Source organism: Macrotis lagotis, chromosome 2, assembly GCF_037893015.1.
Source record: "Macrotis lagotis isolate mMagLag1 chromosome 2, bilby.v1.9.chrom.fasta, whole genome shotgun sequence".
Taxonomy (NCBI): Eukaryota; Metazoa; Chordata; class Mammalia; order Peramelemorphia; family Peramelidae; genus Macrotis; species Macrotis lagotis.
The window spans coordinates 290,038,825-290,053,853 of NC_133659.1; the positions used below are offsets into that span (position 1 = coordinate 290,038,825).

The window sequence follows — 15,029 nt, forward strand, 5'->3', positions numbered from 1 at the left end:
CTAGTTCCCTCAGAAAACCCCTAAACCACTCCTTCTCTGCAGCCTGCTGCTCTTCCAAAAACACACTGGGGCCAGACACCCATACTTTATTGAAAATTGTGTTGACCTCCCCTTCCCCGGTTAGCCGAGGATAAGTGGGGCAGAGTTGATGCCAGTGAGCTCAGTGACCAAGCTGCCAAATGAGTAGATGTGGAGGAGAAAGGAAGAAACTAAGAGGAGGCAGGCTGCAGCTGCCCCTTGTAGACATATTCCAGAGCTGTGGCGATTGTTCTCATGTCCAGTTCAATGCTCCGAGCCCAATTCTCCACATCTCCGATTTCCTGAAGAGGAGACAGAACAATGGGAGGGAAGGGTTAGGGAGTGCCAAGAAGTCCAGAAGTGTTCCCATGTCCACCTTACAGTAAGAGGTCCCTTTGCCCATCGCCTTCTGACCATACCAGTCATTCTTCTATGCTCTCTCCAAAAATGAATGGCCCTCTATACCATGGAAACTAGGGGTTCTTAAGCTTTTTGTGTCCTTTGGAAGTCTGACAAAGCCTAAGGACTCCTCAGAAAAGTGTTTTTAAATACACAAAATAAAATACATAGGATCACAAAGGATATCAATTACCCTGAAATTTTGTTGCTGCTTCATGTTTTCAGTTGTGTCTGACCCCATTTGAGTTTTTCGTGATAAAGATATTGAAGTGGTTTCCTTCTCTAGCTCATTTTACAGATAAGTTTATTAAATATCAAAACATAGTTATTAAAAGAATTCATAGACCCCAGGTTAAAAACATGGGTTCTAAACTAAGTTTTGGGTTCACTTTTAGGTGAGTTACTTAACTGCCTCAGTTTCACCATTTTTAAAATGGGTTAATATCCACTTTGCCTATTTCACAGGATGACGAAGGTGTAGTAGAGGAAATATTGGACCTTTCCCTTGGGGCTGACCGAGTCAGAGTTAACTTGTATAAACTTTTTTCTTTCTGATCTGGCCTTACATAATACTGGCCTCCATCCCACTTAAGACCCATCTATACATCTCTTTCCCATAGTTCCTGAAACTACCTGATGCCCATACCCCCACCCCACTGTTTAAGCTAAAGAAATCCACTGAAACTCACCCACGCTTATATCCCAGTCTACCTTACAGATACAAGCCCTAGAAAATAATGACTCCCTGGGGACCTAGGCCTGAAAGCCTTCATCTACATGTCCTTGACTTCTTGCCCCTTTAAAAGCTTACCCTCTCCTCACTTGAACTTCTGTCTCTCTTTGGAAAGCCAGCCTGCTATTGGGAAGTGTGGTTTTCCCCAAATAAACTTTCATGTCCCTGTATTTCTCTTTATGCTGCTTTTCTCTGCTGGCTGCTGCTAACTGCTTTTACTTTCTCTCTTATTGTCTCTCTCACATTCTTAGCTTCAGCTAACCACAGTAATAGGTAAATAAACATTTCTGTTCCAAATACTTTTGGGTTAAGACCTTAAACTAGACCACATTTTTATCCTTCATCAAAAGCACTTTGAAATGTTAAAAGCTTCATACAAATGTATGGTATTGCTCCTGATCTAGCCCTAAGAGAAGGGAGGTGGAGAGTGGGTGGACTCAGAGGTGGCTTCTTCTAGCTCCCTAAATCCTTTCCTGGGTCCTGAAAGTCCCCCCAAGGACCTAGCAGATGGGGCCAAGCAGGAGCTGGAAGGGAGAGGGAGAAGCCTGGTGGGCCCTACCTTGAGTGCTTGGTTGAAGTTTTCCACCATGCCAATCCACTGGCCTGTCTGCTTGGCAAATTGTGCAGCCTGGACTTGTAGAGTCTTCACCTCATGGTCTAGCTTCCTCTGATTGACATAGGCCTGGGCCACGCTGGAGGGTGATGGGATGGGAAGGGAAAGGGTCACAAGGGGTGACAGTTCTATCTCTTCTGTGGGGAACTCTCTTGTCCAGTCCAGTCCAGCCCAGTCCAGCCCAGCCCAGCCCAGCCCAGCCCAACCCAGCTGAGCTTCTAAAGCAGGGAGGAAATGCAGAGGATAGAACTAGAGAGAAAAATCTTTGCACTTTGGGATGATCAATTAATACTATGCATATAAAATATAAACATAAATAAATGGAAGGAAATAAAGTTCTCTCTTCCTAGCACTCTCCAATTTGATGATGCTGGCTTTCAACCAGCATACCTCACGCGCTGCCTCCCTATCTCAGTGAACTTTTATGCAACTGGAAAGTAGGGTATGGGGGAAGGGTGGGTTAATCAGGGTAGGAAGAGGGAGTGGGGTGGGGGGATGCTGGGAAAATTCAGCGGTAGGAAAACATCTGGCAGTGATTGGGAACCCTGGGGATCAGAGAAAGAAGCTGAAATGGGCCTGATGGGGAGGGAAAGCTGGACCCCTCCCTGAATTGGGGTGGGATGGGGGAGTGCCCCCCACCCCAGGAACGCTGGGTCAAGACGGGAGGGGGCCCTGAGGGACTATCATTTCCTCCTTCCCCTTTTCTTCCTCTGTGTGACATACACAGAGGCCCAGGAGAAGGGCAGCTTTTCTCTCCCTCCTGTGAAGTACCCCTCCCCAAGACGGTGGCTGTGTCTAAGGGACAGGAAGCCATAGAGCGGAGCTCGTATCTGCCCCTGAGCCACCTCGCTTGAATTGGGTTCTGGTGTTTCTTCTCCCCTGCCCACAGGAAGGGCTGGAGACCTCACATGGAGTTCCCACTTCCCTATTGCCAGCACCCTTTTGGGCCTCCAAGGGTGGAATCTGCGGGGGCTGAAGAGTCAGGGGATCAGGGAGGTTGGGAGAGTGGGCAGGACACCTGACCAGGGCCAGGACAGACTGAGTCTTTGTTCTCTCTTCCGGGGAGTAAGAGGGGCTGTGGGCAGCCACACAAAACCCTTTCAAATCCAGCTTTAGTTAAACTGCCCAGTGCAACAGCAAGTGGGGCAGCTGCCCCCTCCCCACCTGTAGTGAGGAGAGGGGGAGAAGCTAGATGAGTCTCACAGGCTGTGGGCACTGGCAGCCCAGAAGGCGCCAATGTAGGAGGGGGAAAAATGGGGGCAGACAGCTCCTGCTCTTTGGGAGACAGCTGAGCCACAACTGGGATGGGGGAGGCCAGAGGGGCGGAAAGATAGGGTCAAGAAGCAAGAAGGGAGGGCTCCCCCTCACTTCCTTCCAAAGTAGAGCCTCCAGGTTTGGGATTTGAGCTGGGGGTGGAACTTGTGATTCCACCATCTCCAATCTGTTTCAGCCCCCCCCAAACTAAGTACCTCTTTCTTACTTGTATTTCCCTCCTGGGGCTTTCCCATCCCCCAATCAATAGCCATCTCCACTTAAGGGAAATGAGCTAATGGGAGCCAAGTCTGACCCCAGAGCACAAATGGCTGACACTGGGGTGACTCAGGCCTCACAACCACATCCAAGCTGTTCCCACAGCCCCTGCCCTAGGGTAGAAGAGATCACGCTCTTCCCTTCTCTGCTCAGGGAGAAAGTACTGCTCTCTGCATCAGTCAAAAAGGGCCAAAAGTTGGGTCCTCCTGGACCCTGGCCAGGTTCTGCAGCAGACCCTCTGCCCTTTCTCCATCCCCTGGTTCCCATCTCTGAGGACTGGGGAGAGTTAAGGACCCAGAGAGAGAGAGAGAGAGAGAGAGAGAGAGAGAGAGAGAGAGAGAGAGAGAGAGAGAGAGAGAAGGAACCTGGCTCTGGGCCACAACCTGGCATGCCTGCTCTCTGCTCTGTTGTGCCAGTCATGTAAGCGGCACCCTGGGCCTGCCAGAGGGTTGGGGAGGGAGAGTGGTGGTAAGGGGAGAGCTGTGGCCCGCCTTCTGAAAAGACAGCTGGATGGGTGAGGGGGAGACAGAAGGGGAGCAGGTGGCATCGCTTGATGACAGACCACAGAGATGTGGGCAATCTGCTTTCCCAGCAGACGCCCTTCCTCAGACTTCCTAATGAAGCCTGAGCCTGGGATAAAGAGGGTGACCAGGAGGGCCGCCAGCCTGAAGAGCCCGGGGGAGGAGCATACCCGACATTGAGGTGGTCCACCAAGGCTTCCGTCAGACAGGTCGCCGCAGCGATGGCTTCTCGCCTCCTCTTCTCTGGCAAATGAAAGATCAGAGATTTAGAATTCCAACCCTTTTATATTTATATATATATATATATATTTTTTTTTTGGATGAAGGAACTGAGGCCCAGAGAAGTTGTACGACTTGTCCAAGGACGCCCAGCTAGGAAGCAGCAGAGGTCTGCGGGCTTCAATTCTGGTCCCCAATGTTCCAAGTCAAGGTTCTTCTCACAGAGGAAGAGTTTAGTGAGAGGAGCTTTTGGCTGGAGAAGGGCTTAGGTCTTCCATTCTGTGTCCAATTCAAGTAATAACGATGATGATAATGATAGTTATCATTTATTTATTTATTGATAAATTTAGAAAAAAATTTAAATATTGTGTTTTCCCAACTCCACGCAACAGTAATTTTCACGAGTCATCTTTTTGCATGGTTTTGAGTTTTCCATTTTCCTACCTCCCCCGGACAGAAAGCAGTCTGATACTGCTATCCTTTATGCCATGCGCTCCCGAGGGCAGGGGCTTGCTTTCGGTTGTTTTTGATGGAAAGCGAACTAATACAGCTAGCGCTTCAGGGCCTGAAAGCCAAAGAAGGTGCTATCTGGTCCCCAAAGCCGCCCGGTGGGCCTGGGCCTGGGCCTGGGCCTGGGCAGCCCCGGGGCGAGAACGACTCTTACCCAACAGCGCTTCTATGCTAACACTAGTGCCAAGGGTGAATAATGCCGCCGGTGATGAACTTGTCATGGACAACATTCGTGGACACGGAACTCGGTGTTCTCTGCCAGGCCACACTCGGGTCCTCCCGGCCGCCCCAGGGCTTCCCCCGGGCCCCAGCGGGCTCTGCCTACCACAGGGGCGGGGGTGCGAGGCCAACCGAGGGGCGCCCCATTCCCGGGAGGCCCGCCAGCCCCTCCCCCGCAGTTCCCGCGCCCCTCCCGCTCCAGGGCGCCATCTCCCACAGCCAATGGGAGGCGCCCTCCGGCGGGAGGGGCGGGGCCCGGGGCGCGGAGGCGGGGGGCGGGGAGGCCCGGCCTCGGGCCCGGGCCCCGGGAGAGCGGGCCGCGGGCCGGGCCGGGCCGGGCTCACCCTGCAGCTCCTTGCGCTCGTTCTGCTTCGCCTGGTGCTCCTTCAGCAGGCGGGACAGCATGGCCGGGCCGGGCCGGGCTCCGGGCGCGCCGCCGCCTCCGCGCTGCGGCCCCTGCGTCCGCGTCACGTGGCCACGCGGCGTCTCGGGCCCGCCCCCTCGCGGAAGGGCGGGGCGGCTGGGGAAAAAGGAGGCGGGGCCCGGGGCCGCGCCGCTGCGCGCGCACACGTGTGTGTGTGTGTGTGTGTGTGTGTGTGTGTGTGTGTGTGTGTGTGTGTGTGTGTGTGTGTGTCTGTGTGTGTGTGTGTGTGTGTCTGTGTGTGTGTGTGTGTGTGTTTAATTTTTCAGATTTTTTTTAAATTTGGAGTTTTACCATTTTCCCGTGTGTGTGTGTGTGTGTGTGTGTGTGTGTCTGTGTGTGTGTCTGTGTGTCTGTGTGTGTGTCTGTGTGTGTCTGTGTGTGTGTCTGTGTCTGTGTCTGTGTCTGTGTCTGTGTGTGTGTGTGTGTTTGTGTGTGTGTTTGTGTGTGTGTGTGTGTGTGTGTGTGTGTTTAATTTTTCAGATTTTTTTAAAATTTGGAGTTTTACCATTTTCCCGTGTGTGTGTGTGTGTGTGTGTGTTTGTTTAATTTTTCAGATTTTTTTTATTTGGAGTTTTACCATTTTTTGCGTGTGTGTGTGTGTGTTTAATTTTTCAGATTTTTTTATTTGCAGTTTTACCATTTTCCCCGTGATGTGTGTGTGTGTGTGTGTGTGTGTGTTTTGTTTAATTTTTCAGATTTTTTTAAATTTGGAGTTTTACCATTTTCCCCGTGTGTGTGTGTGTGTGTGTGTGTGTGTTTGTTTAATTTTTCAGATTTTTTTTCGGAGTTTTACCATTTTTCGTGTGTGTGTGTGTGTGTGTGTGTGTGTTTAATTTTTCAGATTTCTTTTATTTGGAGTTTTACCATTTTTCCCGTGTGTGTGTGTGTGTGTGTGTGTGTTTAATTTTTCAGATTTTTTTTTAATTTGGAGTCTTACCATTTTCCCCGTGTGTTTGTGTATATGTGTGTGTCTGTGTGTGTTTAATTTTTCAGATTTTTTTTTAATTTGCAGTTTTACCATTTTCCCCGTGTGTTTGTGTATATGTGTGTGTGTGTGTGTTTAATTTTTCAGATTTTTTTTTAATTTGGAGTCTTACCATTTTCCCGTGTGTGCGTGTGTGTGTGTATGTGTGTGTGTTTAATTTTTCAGATTTTTTTTAATTTGGAGTTTTACCATTTTTCCCGTGTGTGTGTGTGTGTGTGTGTGTGTGTGTTTAATTTTTCAGATTTTTTTTATTTGGACTTTTACCATTTTTCCCGTGTGTGTGTGTGTGTGTGTGTGTGTGTGTGTGTGTTTAATTTTTCAGATTTTTTTTAATTTGGAGTTTTACCATTTTTCGTGTGTGTGTGTGTGTGTGTGTGTGTGTGTGTGTGTGTGTTTAATTTTTCAGATTTTTTTTATTTGGACTTTTACCATTTTCCCCCGATCTTACATCCCTCCCCCCACCCACAGAAAGCAATTTGCCAGTCTTTACTTTGTTTCCATGTTGTACATTGATCTAAATTGAGTGTGATGAGAGAGAAATCATATCCTTAAGGAAGAAACATAAAGTAGAAGAGATAGCAAGATCAGACGATAAGATATCAGGTTTTTTCCTAAATTAAAGGTAATAGTCCTTGGCCTTGTTCAAACTCCACAGTTCTTTATCTGGATACAGATGGTATTCTCCATTGCAGACAGCCCCAAATTGTCCCTGATTGTTGCACTAATGGAATGAGTGAGTCCATCAAGGTTGATCATCACCCCCATGTTGCTATTAGGGTGTATGATGTTTTTCTGGTTCTGCTCATCTCACTCAGCATCAGTTCATGCAGATCCTTCCAGGCTTCCCTGAATTCTCATCCCTCCTGGTTTCTAATAGAACAATTGTGTTCCATGACATACATATACCCCCAACTGAAGGATAATGTCCCCCCTTCTGCAGGAAGCCTGTGTGATCCTCCTTCATATGCTTTCCCTCTGAGATTATCTCTAACTCCTACTGTCTGTAACTGGTTTGTGCAGTCTTGTGCATGTCATCTCCCCCATTAGACCACGAGCTTCTTGAGAAAAGGGTATTTAACTTCCTTTAAACCCCTAAGGATTCGCACAGTATATATTTATATTGACTGAAAACTTGACTTTTCATTCTTGTGACTCTCTTTCACACCCTCTACTATCTAACTAAAATGGCCTTCCAGCTTTCTGTTGACCTACCATCTATATTCTGTGTTTTCTGTAGCCCTAATATAGAAGCATTGTATTCTTCCATTGACACTGCCTTTTTTTAGTAATCTTTTTATTTATTTAAGGCAATGGGGTTAAGTGACTTGCCCAAGGTCACACAGCTAGGCAATTATTAAGTGTTTGAGGTCATATTTGAACTCAGGTCCTCCTGATTCCAGGGCCAGTGATCTATCCACTGTATCACCTAGCTGCCCTGACACTGCCTCTTAGAAATCCTGGTTAAGGTCAAGAAATCAAGTCAACAGACATTAAAGCACCTATTCTTTTCTTTTCTTTTTTTTAACTGCATAATTTTTTATTTAATATTTATTCTCATTTTGTACAAATAATATTTTTTACATTAATAAAATATTCTTGTTTAAGAGTAAACAAAATACCTCCCCCCCATAAATATAGACTTGCTTGAGCAATAATGTAAAGGGGAGAGAAAAAAATTAAAATTAAAAAAAATAATACTAATAATTGTAGGTATGGCCAGGTGGTACAATGGACAGAGCACCAGCCCTGGAGCCATGAGCACCCAAGCCCACCTCTGGCCACATACACCCAACAGTCACCCAGCTGTGTGACATGCAAGCCACTCCAACCCCACTGCCCCGCAAAAAACCAAAAAAAAAAAAAGAAAAAAAGACCCAAAATAAAATAAAATAGTAATAATAGTAGGGGTGGCTGGGTGGTGGACAGAGCATTGGCCTTTGAGCCAGGAGCACCCAGGTCCAAATCCGGCCTCAGACACCCAACAATCACCCTGCTATGTGTTCCCAGGCAGGCCACCCAGCCCCATCTGCCCTACACCCTCCCAAAATAATAATAATAATAATAATAATAATAATAATAATAATAATAATAATAATAATAATAATTGTGCTTGAGTCTTTGTTCCAACACCAACAACTCTGTCGTGGGTGGATCACATTCTTTATAAGTCCATAGCAAAAGTTACTTCCATATTTTTCCACCTTTGCCATTACTGATTCGCAACTCCCTCCTTTCGTCTCCACTACCATGTACCATATTTTCTCTCTCCTTTCACTCTGACTCTGCTGTAGGGTCGCTGAGTGGCACAGCAGACAGATCCCTAGCCCTGGGGCCAAGAGGCTCTGAGCCTCCCTACCACCCCTTAGGCCCAGAATCCACCTGGCCCTATGGTCCTGGGTGGGCCATCCAATCCCAGCCCCTTGCAAGAAGTAAAAAAGAAAATGTGTTATATCTGACCACTCTCCCCCCATGGTCCATCCTCTCCTCCATCACTCACATCCCCACCCCTTCCCCCTGCCCCCACTTCTTACTCCAGATGTCTATACCCCATTGAGTATATATGCTGTTTCCTCTCCTAGCCACCTCTGATGAGAGCGAAGATTCCCTCATTCCCCCTTGCCTCCCCCCTTCCATATCATTGCAATAGCTCATTGTAATAAAGAAAAATCTTATTACATGAAATATCTTGGCCTATTCCCCCTCTCCTTTTTCTTTCTTCCATTACATTTCCCTTTTTTCTATTGATTCTATTTTTATGCCATATTTTATCTTCAAATTCAGCTTTCTGCTGTGCTTCAACTATAAAGGCTCCCTCTACCTGCTCTATTAACTGAGAGGGTTCATATGAGTATTATTAGTGTCATTTTTCTATGCAGGAATACATGCAGTTCATCCTCATTAAGTCCCTCATATTTTCCCCTTCTCCAATCTCTATGCTTCACCTGAGTCCTGTATCTGAAGATCAAACCTTCTGTTCAGCTCTGGCCATTCCAACAGGAACATTTGAAATTCTCCTGGTTCATTGAAAGTCCATCTTTTTCCCTGGAAGAGGACATTCCACCTTGTTGGGTAGTTCATTCTTGGCTGCATTCTAAGCTCTTTTGCCTTCTGGTATATTATATTCCAAGCCCTACAAGCTTCCAATGTAGTTGCTGCTAAGTCCTGTGTGATCCTGACTGAAGCTCCACGATATTTGAACTGTGTCCTTCTGGCTGCTTGTAATATTTTCTCTTTGACTTGGGAGTTCTGGAATTTGCCTATAATATTCCTAGGGGTTGGTTTTTTGGGATCTCTTTCTCAGGGGTATCGGTGGATTCTCTCCATTTCTATTTTGCCTTCTGCTTCTAGAATATCAAGGCAATTTCCTGTAGTAATTCTTTGAAAATGATGTCAAGGCTCTTTTCCTGATCATGACTTTCAGGTATTCCAATAATTTTAAAATTATCTTTCCTAAGTCTGTTTTCCATATCAGTTGTTTTTTCAACGAGATGTTTCACATTTTCTTCTAATTTTTCATTTTTTTTTTGGTTTTGAAGTATTGATTCCTGATTTCTGGTAAATTCATCAGTCTCTCTGAATTCTATTCTTTGTTTGAAGGATTTGTTCTCCTCAGAGAGTTCTCTTATCTCTTTTTCCATCTGGCCAATTTTGCTTTTTAAAGCATTCTTCTCCTCAATAACTTTTTGAACTGTTTTATCCATTTGACCTAAGTTGGTTTTTAGCATGCTATTTTCTTCAGCATTTTTTTTGGATTTCCTTGACTAGGCTGCTGACTTAATTTTCATGTTTTCCCTGCATCTCTCTCCTTCCTTTTCCCAGTTTTTCTTCTAACTCCCTCATTTGATTTTCAAAGTCTTTTTTGAGCTCTGTCATAGCCTGAGCCCAATTTCTGTTTTTCTTGGAGTCTTTAGATGCAGGAGCTTGTGCTTCCTCACCTTCAGACTGAGTATTTTGATCCTTCTTGGGCTCATAGGCAAAATATTTCTCAATGGTATTCCTCTTGTTTCTCTGCTTGCTCATTTTCCCAGCTTAAGCCTATTTTTGGGGTGCTTCTTGAGCTTTTGGGACACTCCCACAAGGGTCTCAGTGTGTGAGGCTCTGTCCTCCCTCCTGGTCTGTGAATGACCATAAGTGCCCCGCTGTGCCACGGGGCCGAGGTGGGGGGCCCCTGCTGTTCTATGGGGGGGCCTAGACTGCGATCAGGATTTGAATGTGGTCAGGGCCCCAGAGTCCTGTTTCAGGAGCAGAGCTCTGCAGTCTCTCTTCACTCCCCTCCCTAGGTTCAATGGGCTCATGCCCTGGGGGCTCCTGCTTACTGGCTCTGCTGCTTCTGTTTCCTGGAACTGGGCTGTGCTGGCCAGGCTGCTCCCTGTGTGCCTGGAGGTCTGGGCTTCACATGCTCGCTCTGGCAGAGGTCCTCTTACTGTTCCCCCCCCAATTTGTGCCTGGTGCTCCCTGGGGTGCAGCTCAGGAAACTTCCCCACTGCTGTGAGCCCTGGGGCTGCCTCCTGAGGCTGAAGTTATTTTGCTCTGGTGGGCCACCCCTCTGACCCTGGGAAGCAGAGCCTTTCTGCTCTTTTCCAGGTTACCTTGAGTAGGAGAACTTCCTCACTGGGTCCCTCTGTGGGTTCTGTCTCTGGAAAATTTAGTTAGAGTCCTTAGCTTATGAGTTTTATGAGAGAGAGCCTAAGACATGATCCTTTCTTGTTGCCATCTTGGCTCTGCCCCCTCTTTTTCTTTTTTTAAAGATTTTATTTATTTTGAGTTTTACAATTTCTCCCCTAATCCTACTTCCCTCCCCCCCACAGAAGGCAGTTTGACAATCTTTACATTGTTTCCATGGTATACATTGATCCAAATTGAGTGTGATGAGAGAGAAATCATATCCTTAAGCACCTATTATTTTCTAGGTGATGATGTTTGTTTTTAGTTCTCGAAGAAGACCATGACATTAGGGAGGTGATGCCATGACAAGCACATGAATTATATTTGAGTGGGGGGGGGCTGTGCTAAGTCATCAGCCTCACTTTCTCCTCCAGAGCCATCTGAATCTAGGGGCCAGATATGAATCAGGATGACTGAAGATGGCCCTGGATGTGAGACAGAGACTTGCCCAAGGTCACACAGCTAGTAAACATCTGTAGATGGATTTGAACTCAGGTCCTCCTGACTTCAGTGTCAACACCGTACCCACTGTGCTATCTAAACTGCTAAGTACTGGTACAAAGAAAACAAAGGACAAATCCTTGCCCTCCAAAGGAGTGCATAGTCTTATAGGGGAGATGACATGCAAAAGACTATATACAAACAAGTTGTAGACAGGATAAATTGGAGATAATCTCAAAGGGAAGGCACTAACATTGTGGAGGATCACAAAGGCTTCTTGCAGAAGGTGGAAACTGTAGCTGACATTTGAAACTAAGAAAGCCAAGAGGTATGGATAAAGAGAGTGATAAGTCCGAACTGACTGGGAGTAGACTGAAAAAGTATAGAGAATATAGGAATATGGAGAAAGTATTACTAGTTCAAAGAGATTGGGGGTGGAAGATGTAAAAAGGATGGGAAGCTAGAAATGGGACACGGTTATAAAAGCCAACCAGGATTTTACATTTTATATTTTACATTTAATCATGAAGGTAATAGAGAGTCAATGGAGTTTCCTTCAAAGCTGAGTGCAAAAGTCAAATAATACAAGAGTACCTTCCTGATCCCCAAACTGCTAGTATTTCCCTTAAAAAATTACCTTAGGGGGTAGCTAGGTAGTGCAGTGGATAGAGTACCAATCTTGGAGTCAGGAGGATCTGAGTTTAAATTTGCACACAAACACTTCATAGTGTGTTACTTAGCTGAGTGACCTTGGGCAAGTTAGTTAACCCCACTGCCTTGCAACCCCCCCCAAATTATAATGTACATGTTTGTGTGTGTTTGTGTGTGTCTATGTGGAAGGCACAAGAATGATAATCAAACATATCTATCATCTATCTGTGTATCTATCTATCTATCTATCTATCTATCTATCTATCTATCTATCTATCTACATAAAATGTGTGTGTGTGTGTGTGTGTGTGTGTGTGTGTGTGTGTGTGTGTGTATCTGTTGTCTTCTGGATAGAATTAAATTCTGTGAATACAGACATTTATTAAGCTCCTATTTGCTAGGTGATGATATTTGTTCTTGGTTCTCAAAGAAGACCATGAGCTGTGAGTACTAGAAGTATCCTCTTGCTTGATATACAGCAGGCACTTAATAAGTACTGGTTAATTGATTAATTCAGAATGGCATGGATAAAGGCATAGATGGCAAGTTCATCAAATTTGCATGTGATGCCTGGAGGGAGGATTAACACATTGAATCCCAAAATATCTTGACAGGCAACAATATCATTTGACTGAATTTTAAAAAATATTCAATAGGGATAAATAGACAAGTCCACAAGTGCAGGATGGTGGAAGACATGGCTAGAGAGAGCAGTTTGTATGAAAATATATGGGGCGGCTAGGTGGCACAGTGGATAGAGCACTGGCCTTGGAGTCAGGAGTACCTGAGTTCAAATCTGACCTCAGACACTTAATAATTACTGAGCTGTGTGGCCTTGGGCAAGTCACTTAACCCCATTGCCTTGAAAAATCTTAAAAAAAAAAAGAATACCAGAAAATATATGGGGGTGGGGGTCTTAGTGGACTGTAGGCTCATTATGAGTCAGCAGTGTGATGTTAGAGACCAAAAGCTAAATGGTCTTGGATTTATTAGAAGAATAGCTTACTGTTCTCCCCCCCCCCCCCAGGTCACACCTAAAATATTGGGCTCGGTTCTAGGTACCATAGTTTAAGAAGGCTATTTATAGGTTGGAGAAAGTCCAGTGGAGAGGATCCAGGATGAAAGATTTTTATTCCATATTATATTAAGCCAGGTTGAAGGACTCAAGCAATAAGAGGAACAAAAGAATTTTCAGGGCTTTTGAAGAGTTCTTTTGAGGAAGAGGAATTAGATCTTTTCTGTTTGGCTCCTATTAGTGGGGCCAGAAACAGTGGGTGGAAGTTCCAAAGGGGAAGATTTAGGCTTGATGTCAGGAAAAACTCAACAGTTAGAGCTGTCCAAAACTGGAATGAACTTCTTCTGTGGGGGGCAGGGGTTCTTCTCCTTGGAGGTCTCCCAGCAGAGACTGGATGACGACATTAAAAATCTTACAGTAGAAATTATTTGGGGATATAGGTTAGACTAAATGGCTGATGAAATTTTTTCCAGCTCTGAATTCTGGGACTCTATGAGATAGAAGGGAGAGGGTAATGGAAGATGGTGGAAATTTTGGAGAAAGAGAAGGGAAGACATTATAGGAATAGAGAAAAGGAAGATGAAGGAGACATTGAGGGTAGCATAGATAAGAGAAGCATTGGGATGGGAGTATGAGAATTGGTAGAAGGGTGGGAAAGGGGGTGAAGAGTGTCTGAGGAAAGGGGAGATGGAAGAGGAAGACAGAGTAGCACTGAAATATGGGGGAAGAGATCTAGATGATGGATATAATTAGGGAAGGGTGCAGATAGTAGGGAGATAAAAAAAAGAGAAAGGAGAACATTAAGGGTATTTTGGTTGAAGTGGAGTGGTGGGGTTTGAGGGAGGGAAAGGAAGATGATGGGGACATGGAAATTATGAAAATGTGCAAGTATGGAGGAGAAAAAGGGAGTAGAGGGGAAATGGAGATATTGGAGTTATTTTGGGAGAGGAGGAGAGAATGATGGTTATACTGGAAGCAGTAGAGCTAGGGGGAAGTGTTTGTGACCATTATGAACTTATTTTGGAGCTATGTTTTTGTAAAGTGTTGAGAGAAGATTTGCCTCCCTTTGTAACTTTACTCCCAAATCCTGAACACCTTTTTTATGTTCTGCACCCCACATACTCTCTGATTCAATGACACTGGCCTCGTTGTTGTTCCTCAAACCAAACATTTCCTTTCTCCACTCTCTGGATACTGCCAGTGACTATCCTCATGCATAGAATCCTTGCCTCCTAACTTCCCTGACTTTATGTTTCTGCTAAAATCGTATCTTCTGCAGAAAGCCTTTCCCAAACCCTCTAAATTCTAGTGCCTTAACTCTACCTAGCTTGTTATTGTTATTTGCATATTATTTCCTTCATTGGACTATGAACTCAGAGAGCAGGGGCTGGTTTTTGCTTTTTTTTTTTTTTTTTTTTTTTGTTATTCCCAGTATCTGGAAAATAGTGAATTCATAATAAATGCTTATTATCTGACTGACTTCCCTTCCTACAAATTTCCAAAGGTTTTTGAGTCTGAGGTTCCTGAGACTGTTGGGTTCATTAGACTATCCATGATAGCTTCCTCTTTCTGGGGCATTTGGGAGATTAGAGGCGCCCTAGTCTCATTGAAATTCTTTCCCTTCCCTTCCCTTCCCTTCCTAGTTGCTGGCATATTCCCAGATTGATTCCTGGCTTTGCACTCTCCCTCCATGTCCTACAAACAACCTCATAATGTCAGAAACTTTTTCCTTTTTTCCTTTGCTTCCTCTTACTGTCTCATCAAATGTCCTGGTCCAGTTCCTTGCCCTTGATAATGTAAACAGTTAATTAATTCACCTTTTGGTTATCTACAGTTTATCTGTTAATTTGATAAAATATGTGTAGGAACTAAAATCCTGGACTTCCTTTCCTTCCTCCCCATTACCAGACAAATTAGTGTTTAGGGGATGCAAACTCATTTCAGTCTTAGCAAAAGCAAAATATAAGTAACTGCTGCCAAAAAGATGGTGTGTCTCTAAACTAAAAAGAATTTTTTTTTTGCATCATCCACTATTTCATTATTAGCTCTTTTAGATAATACAAGCTACTGCTCTCCTTTCCCCTAG

The 15,029-nt window shown here is 45.0% G+C and overlaps 1 protein-coding gene across 1 annotated transcript; it reads right to left on the reverse strand.

Moving 5' to 3' along the window:
- Positions 1-72: 72 nt before the first annotated feature.
- Positions 73-5,240, reverse strand: BLOC1S1 (biogenesis of lysosomal organelles complex 1 subunit 1). Its single transcript, XM_074226446.1, has 4 exons — positions 5,107-5,240; positions 3,985-4,057; positions 1,710-1,842; positions 73-320 (listed from the first exon to the last, which is right to left on the reverse strand). Exons 1-4 carry the CDS (start codon positions 5,165-5,167, stop codon positions 210-212), a joined length of 378 nt encoding a protein of 125 aa, XP_074082547.1. The 5' UTR covers positions 5,168-5,240; the 3' UTR covers positions 73-209.
- Between the last annotated feature and the right edge of the window lie 9,789 nt (positions 5,241-15,029).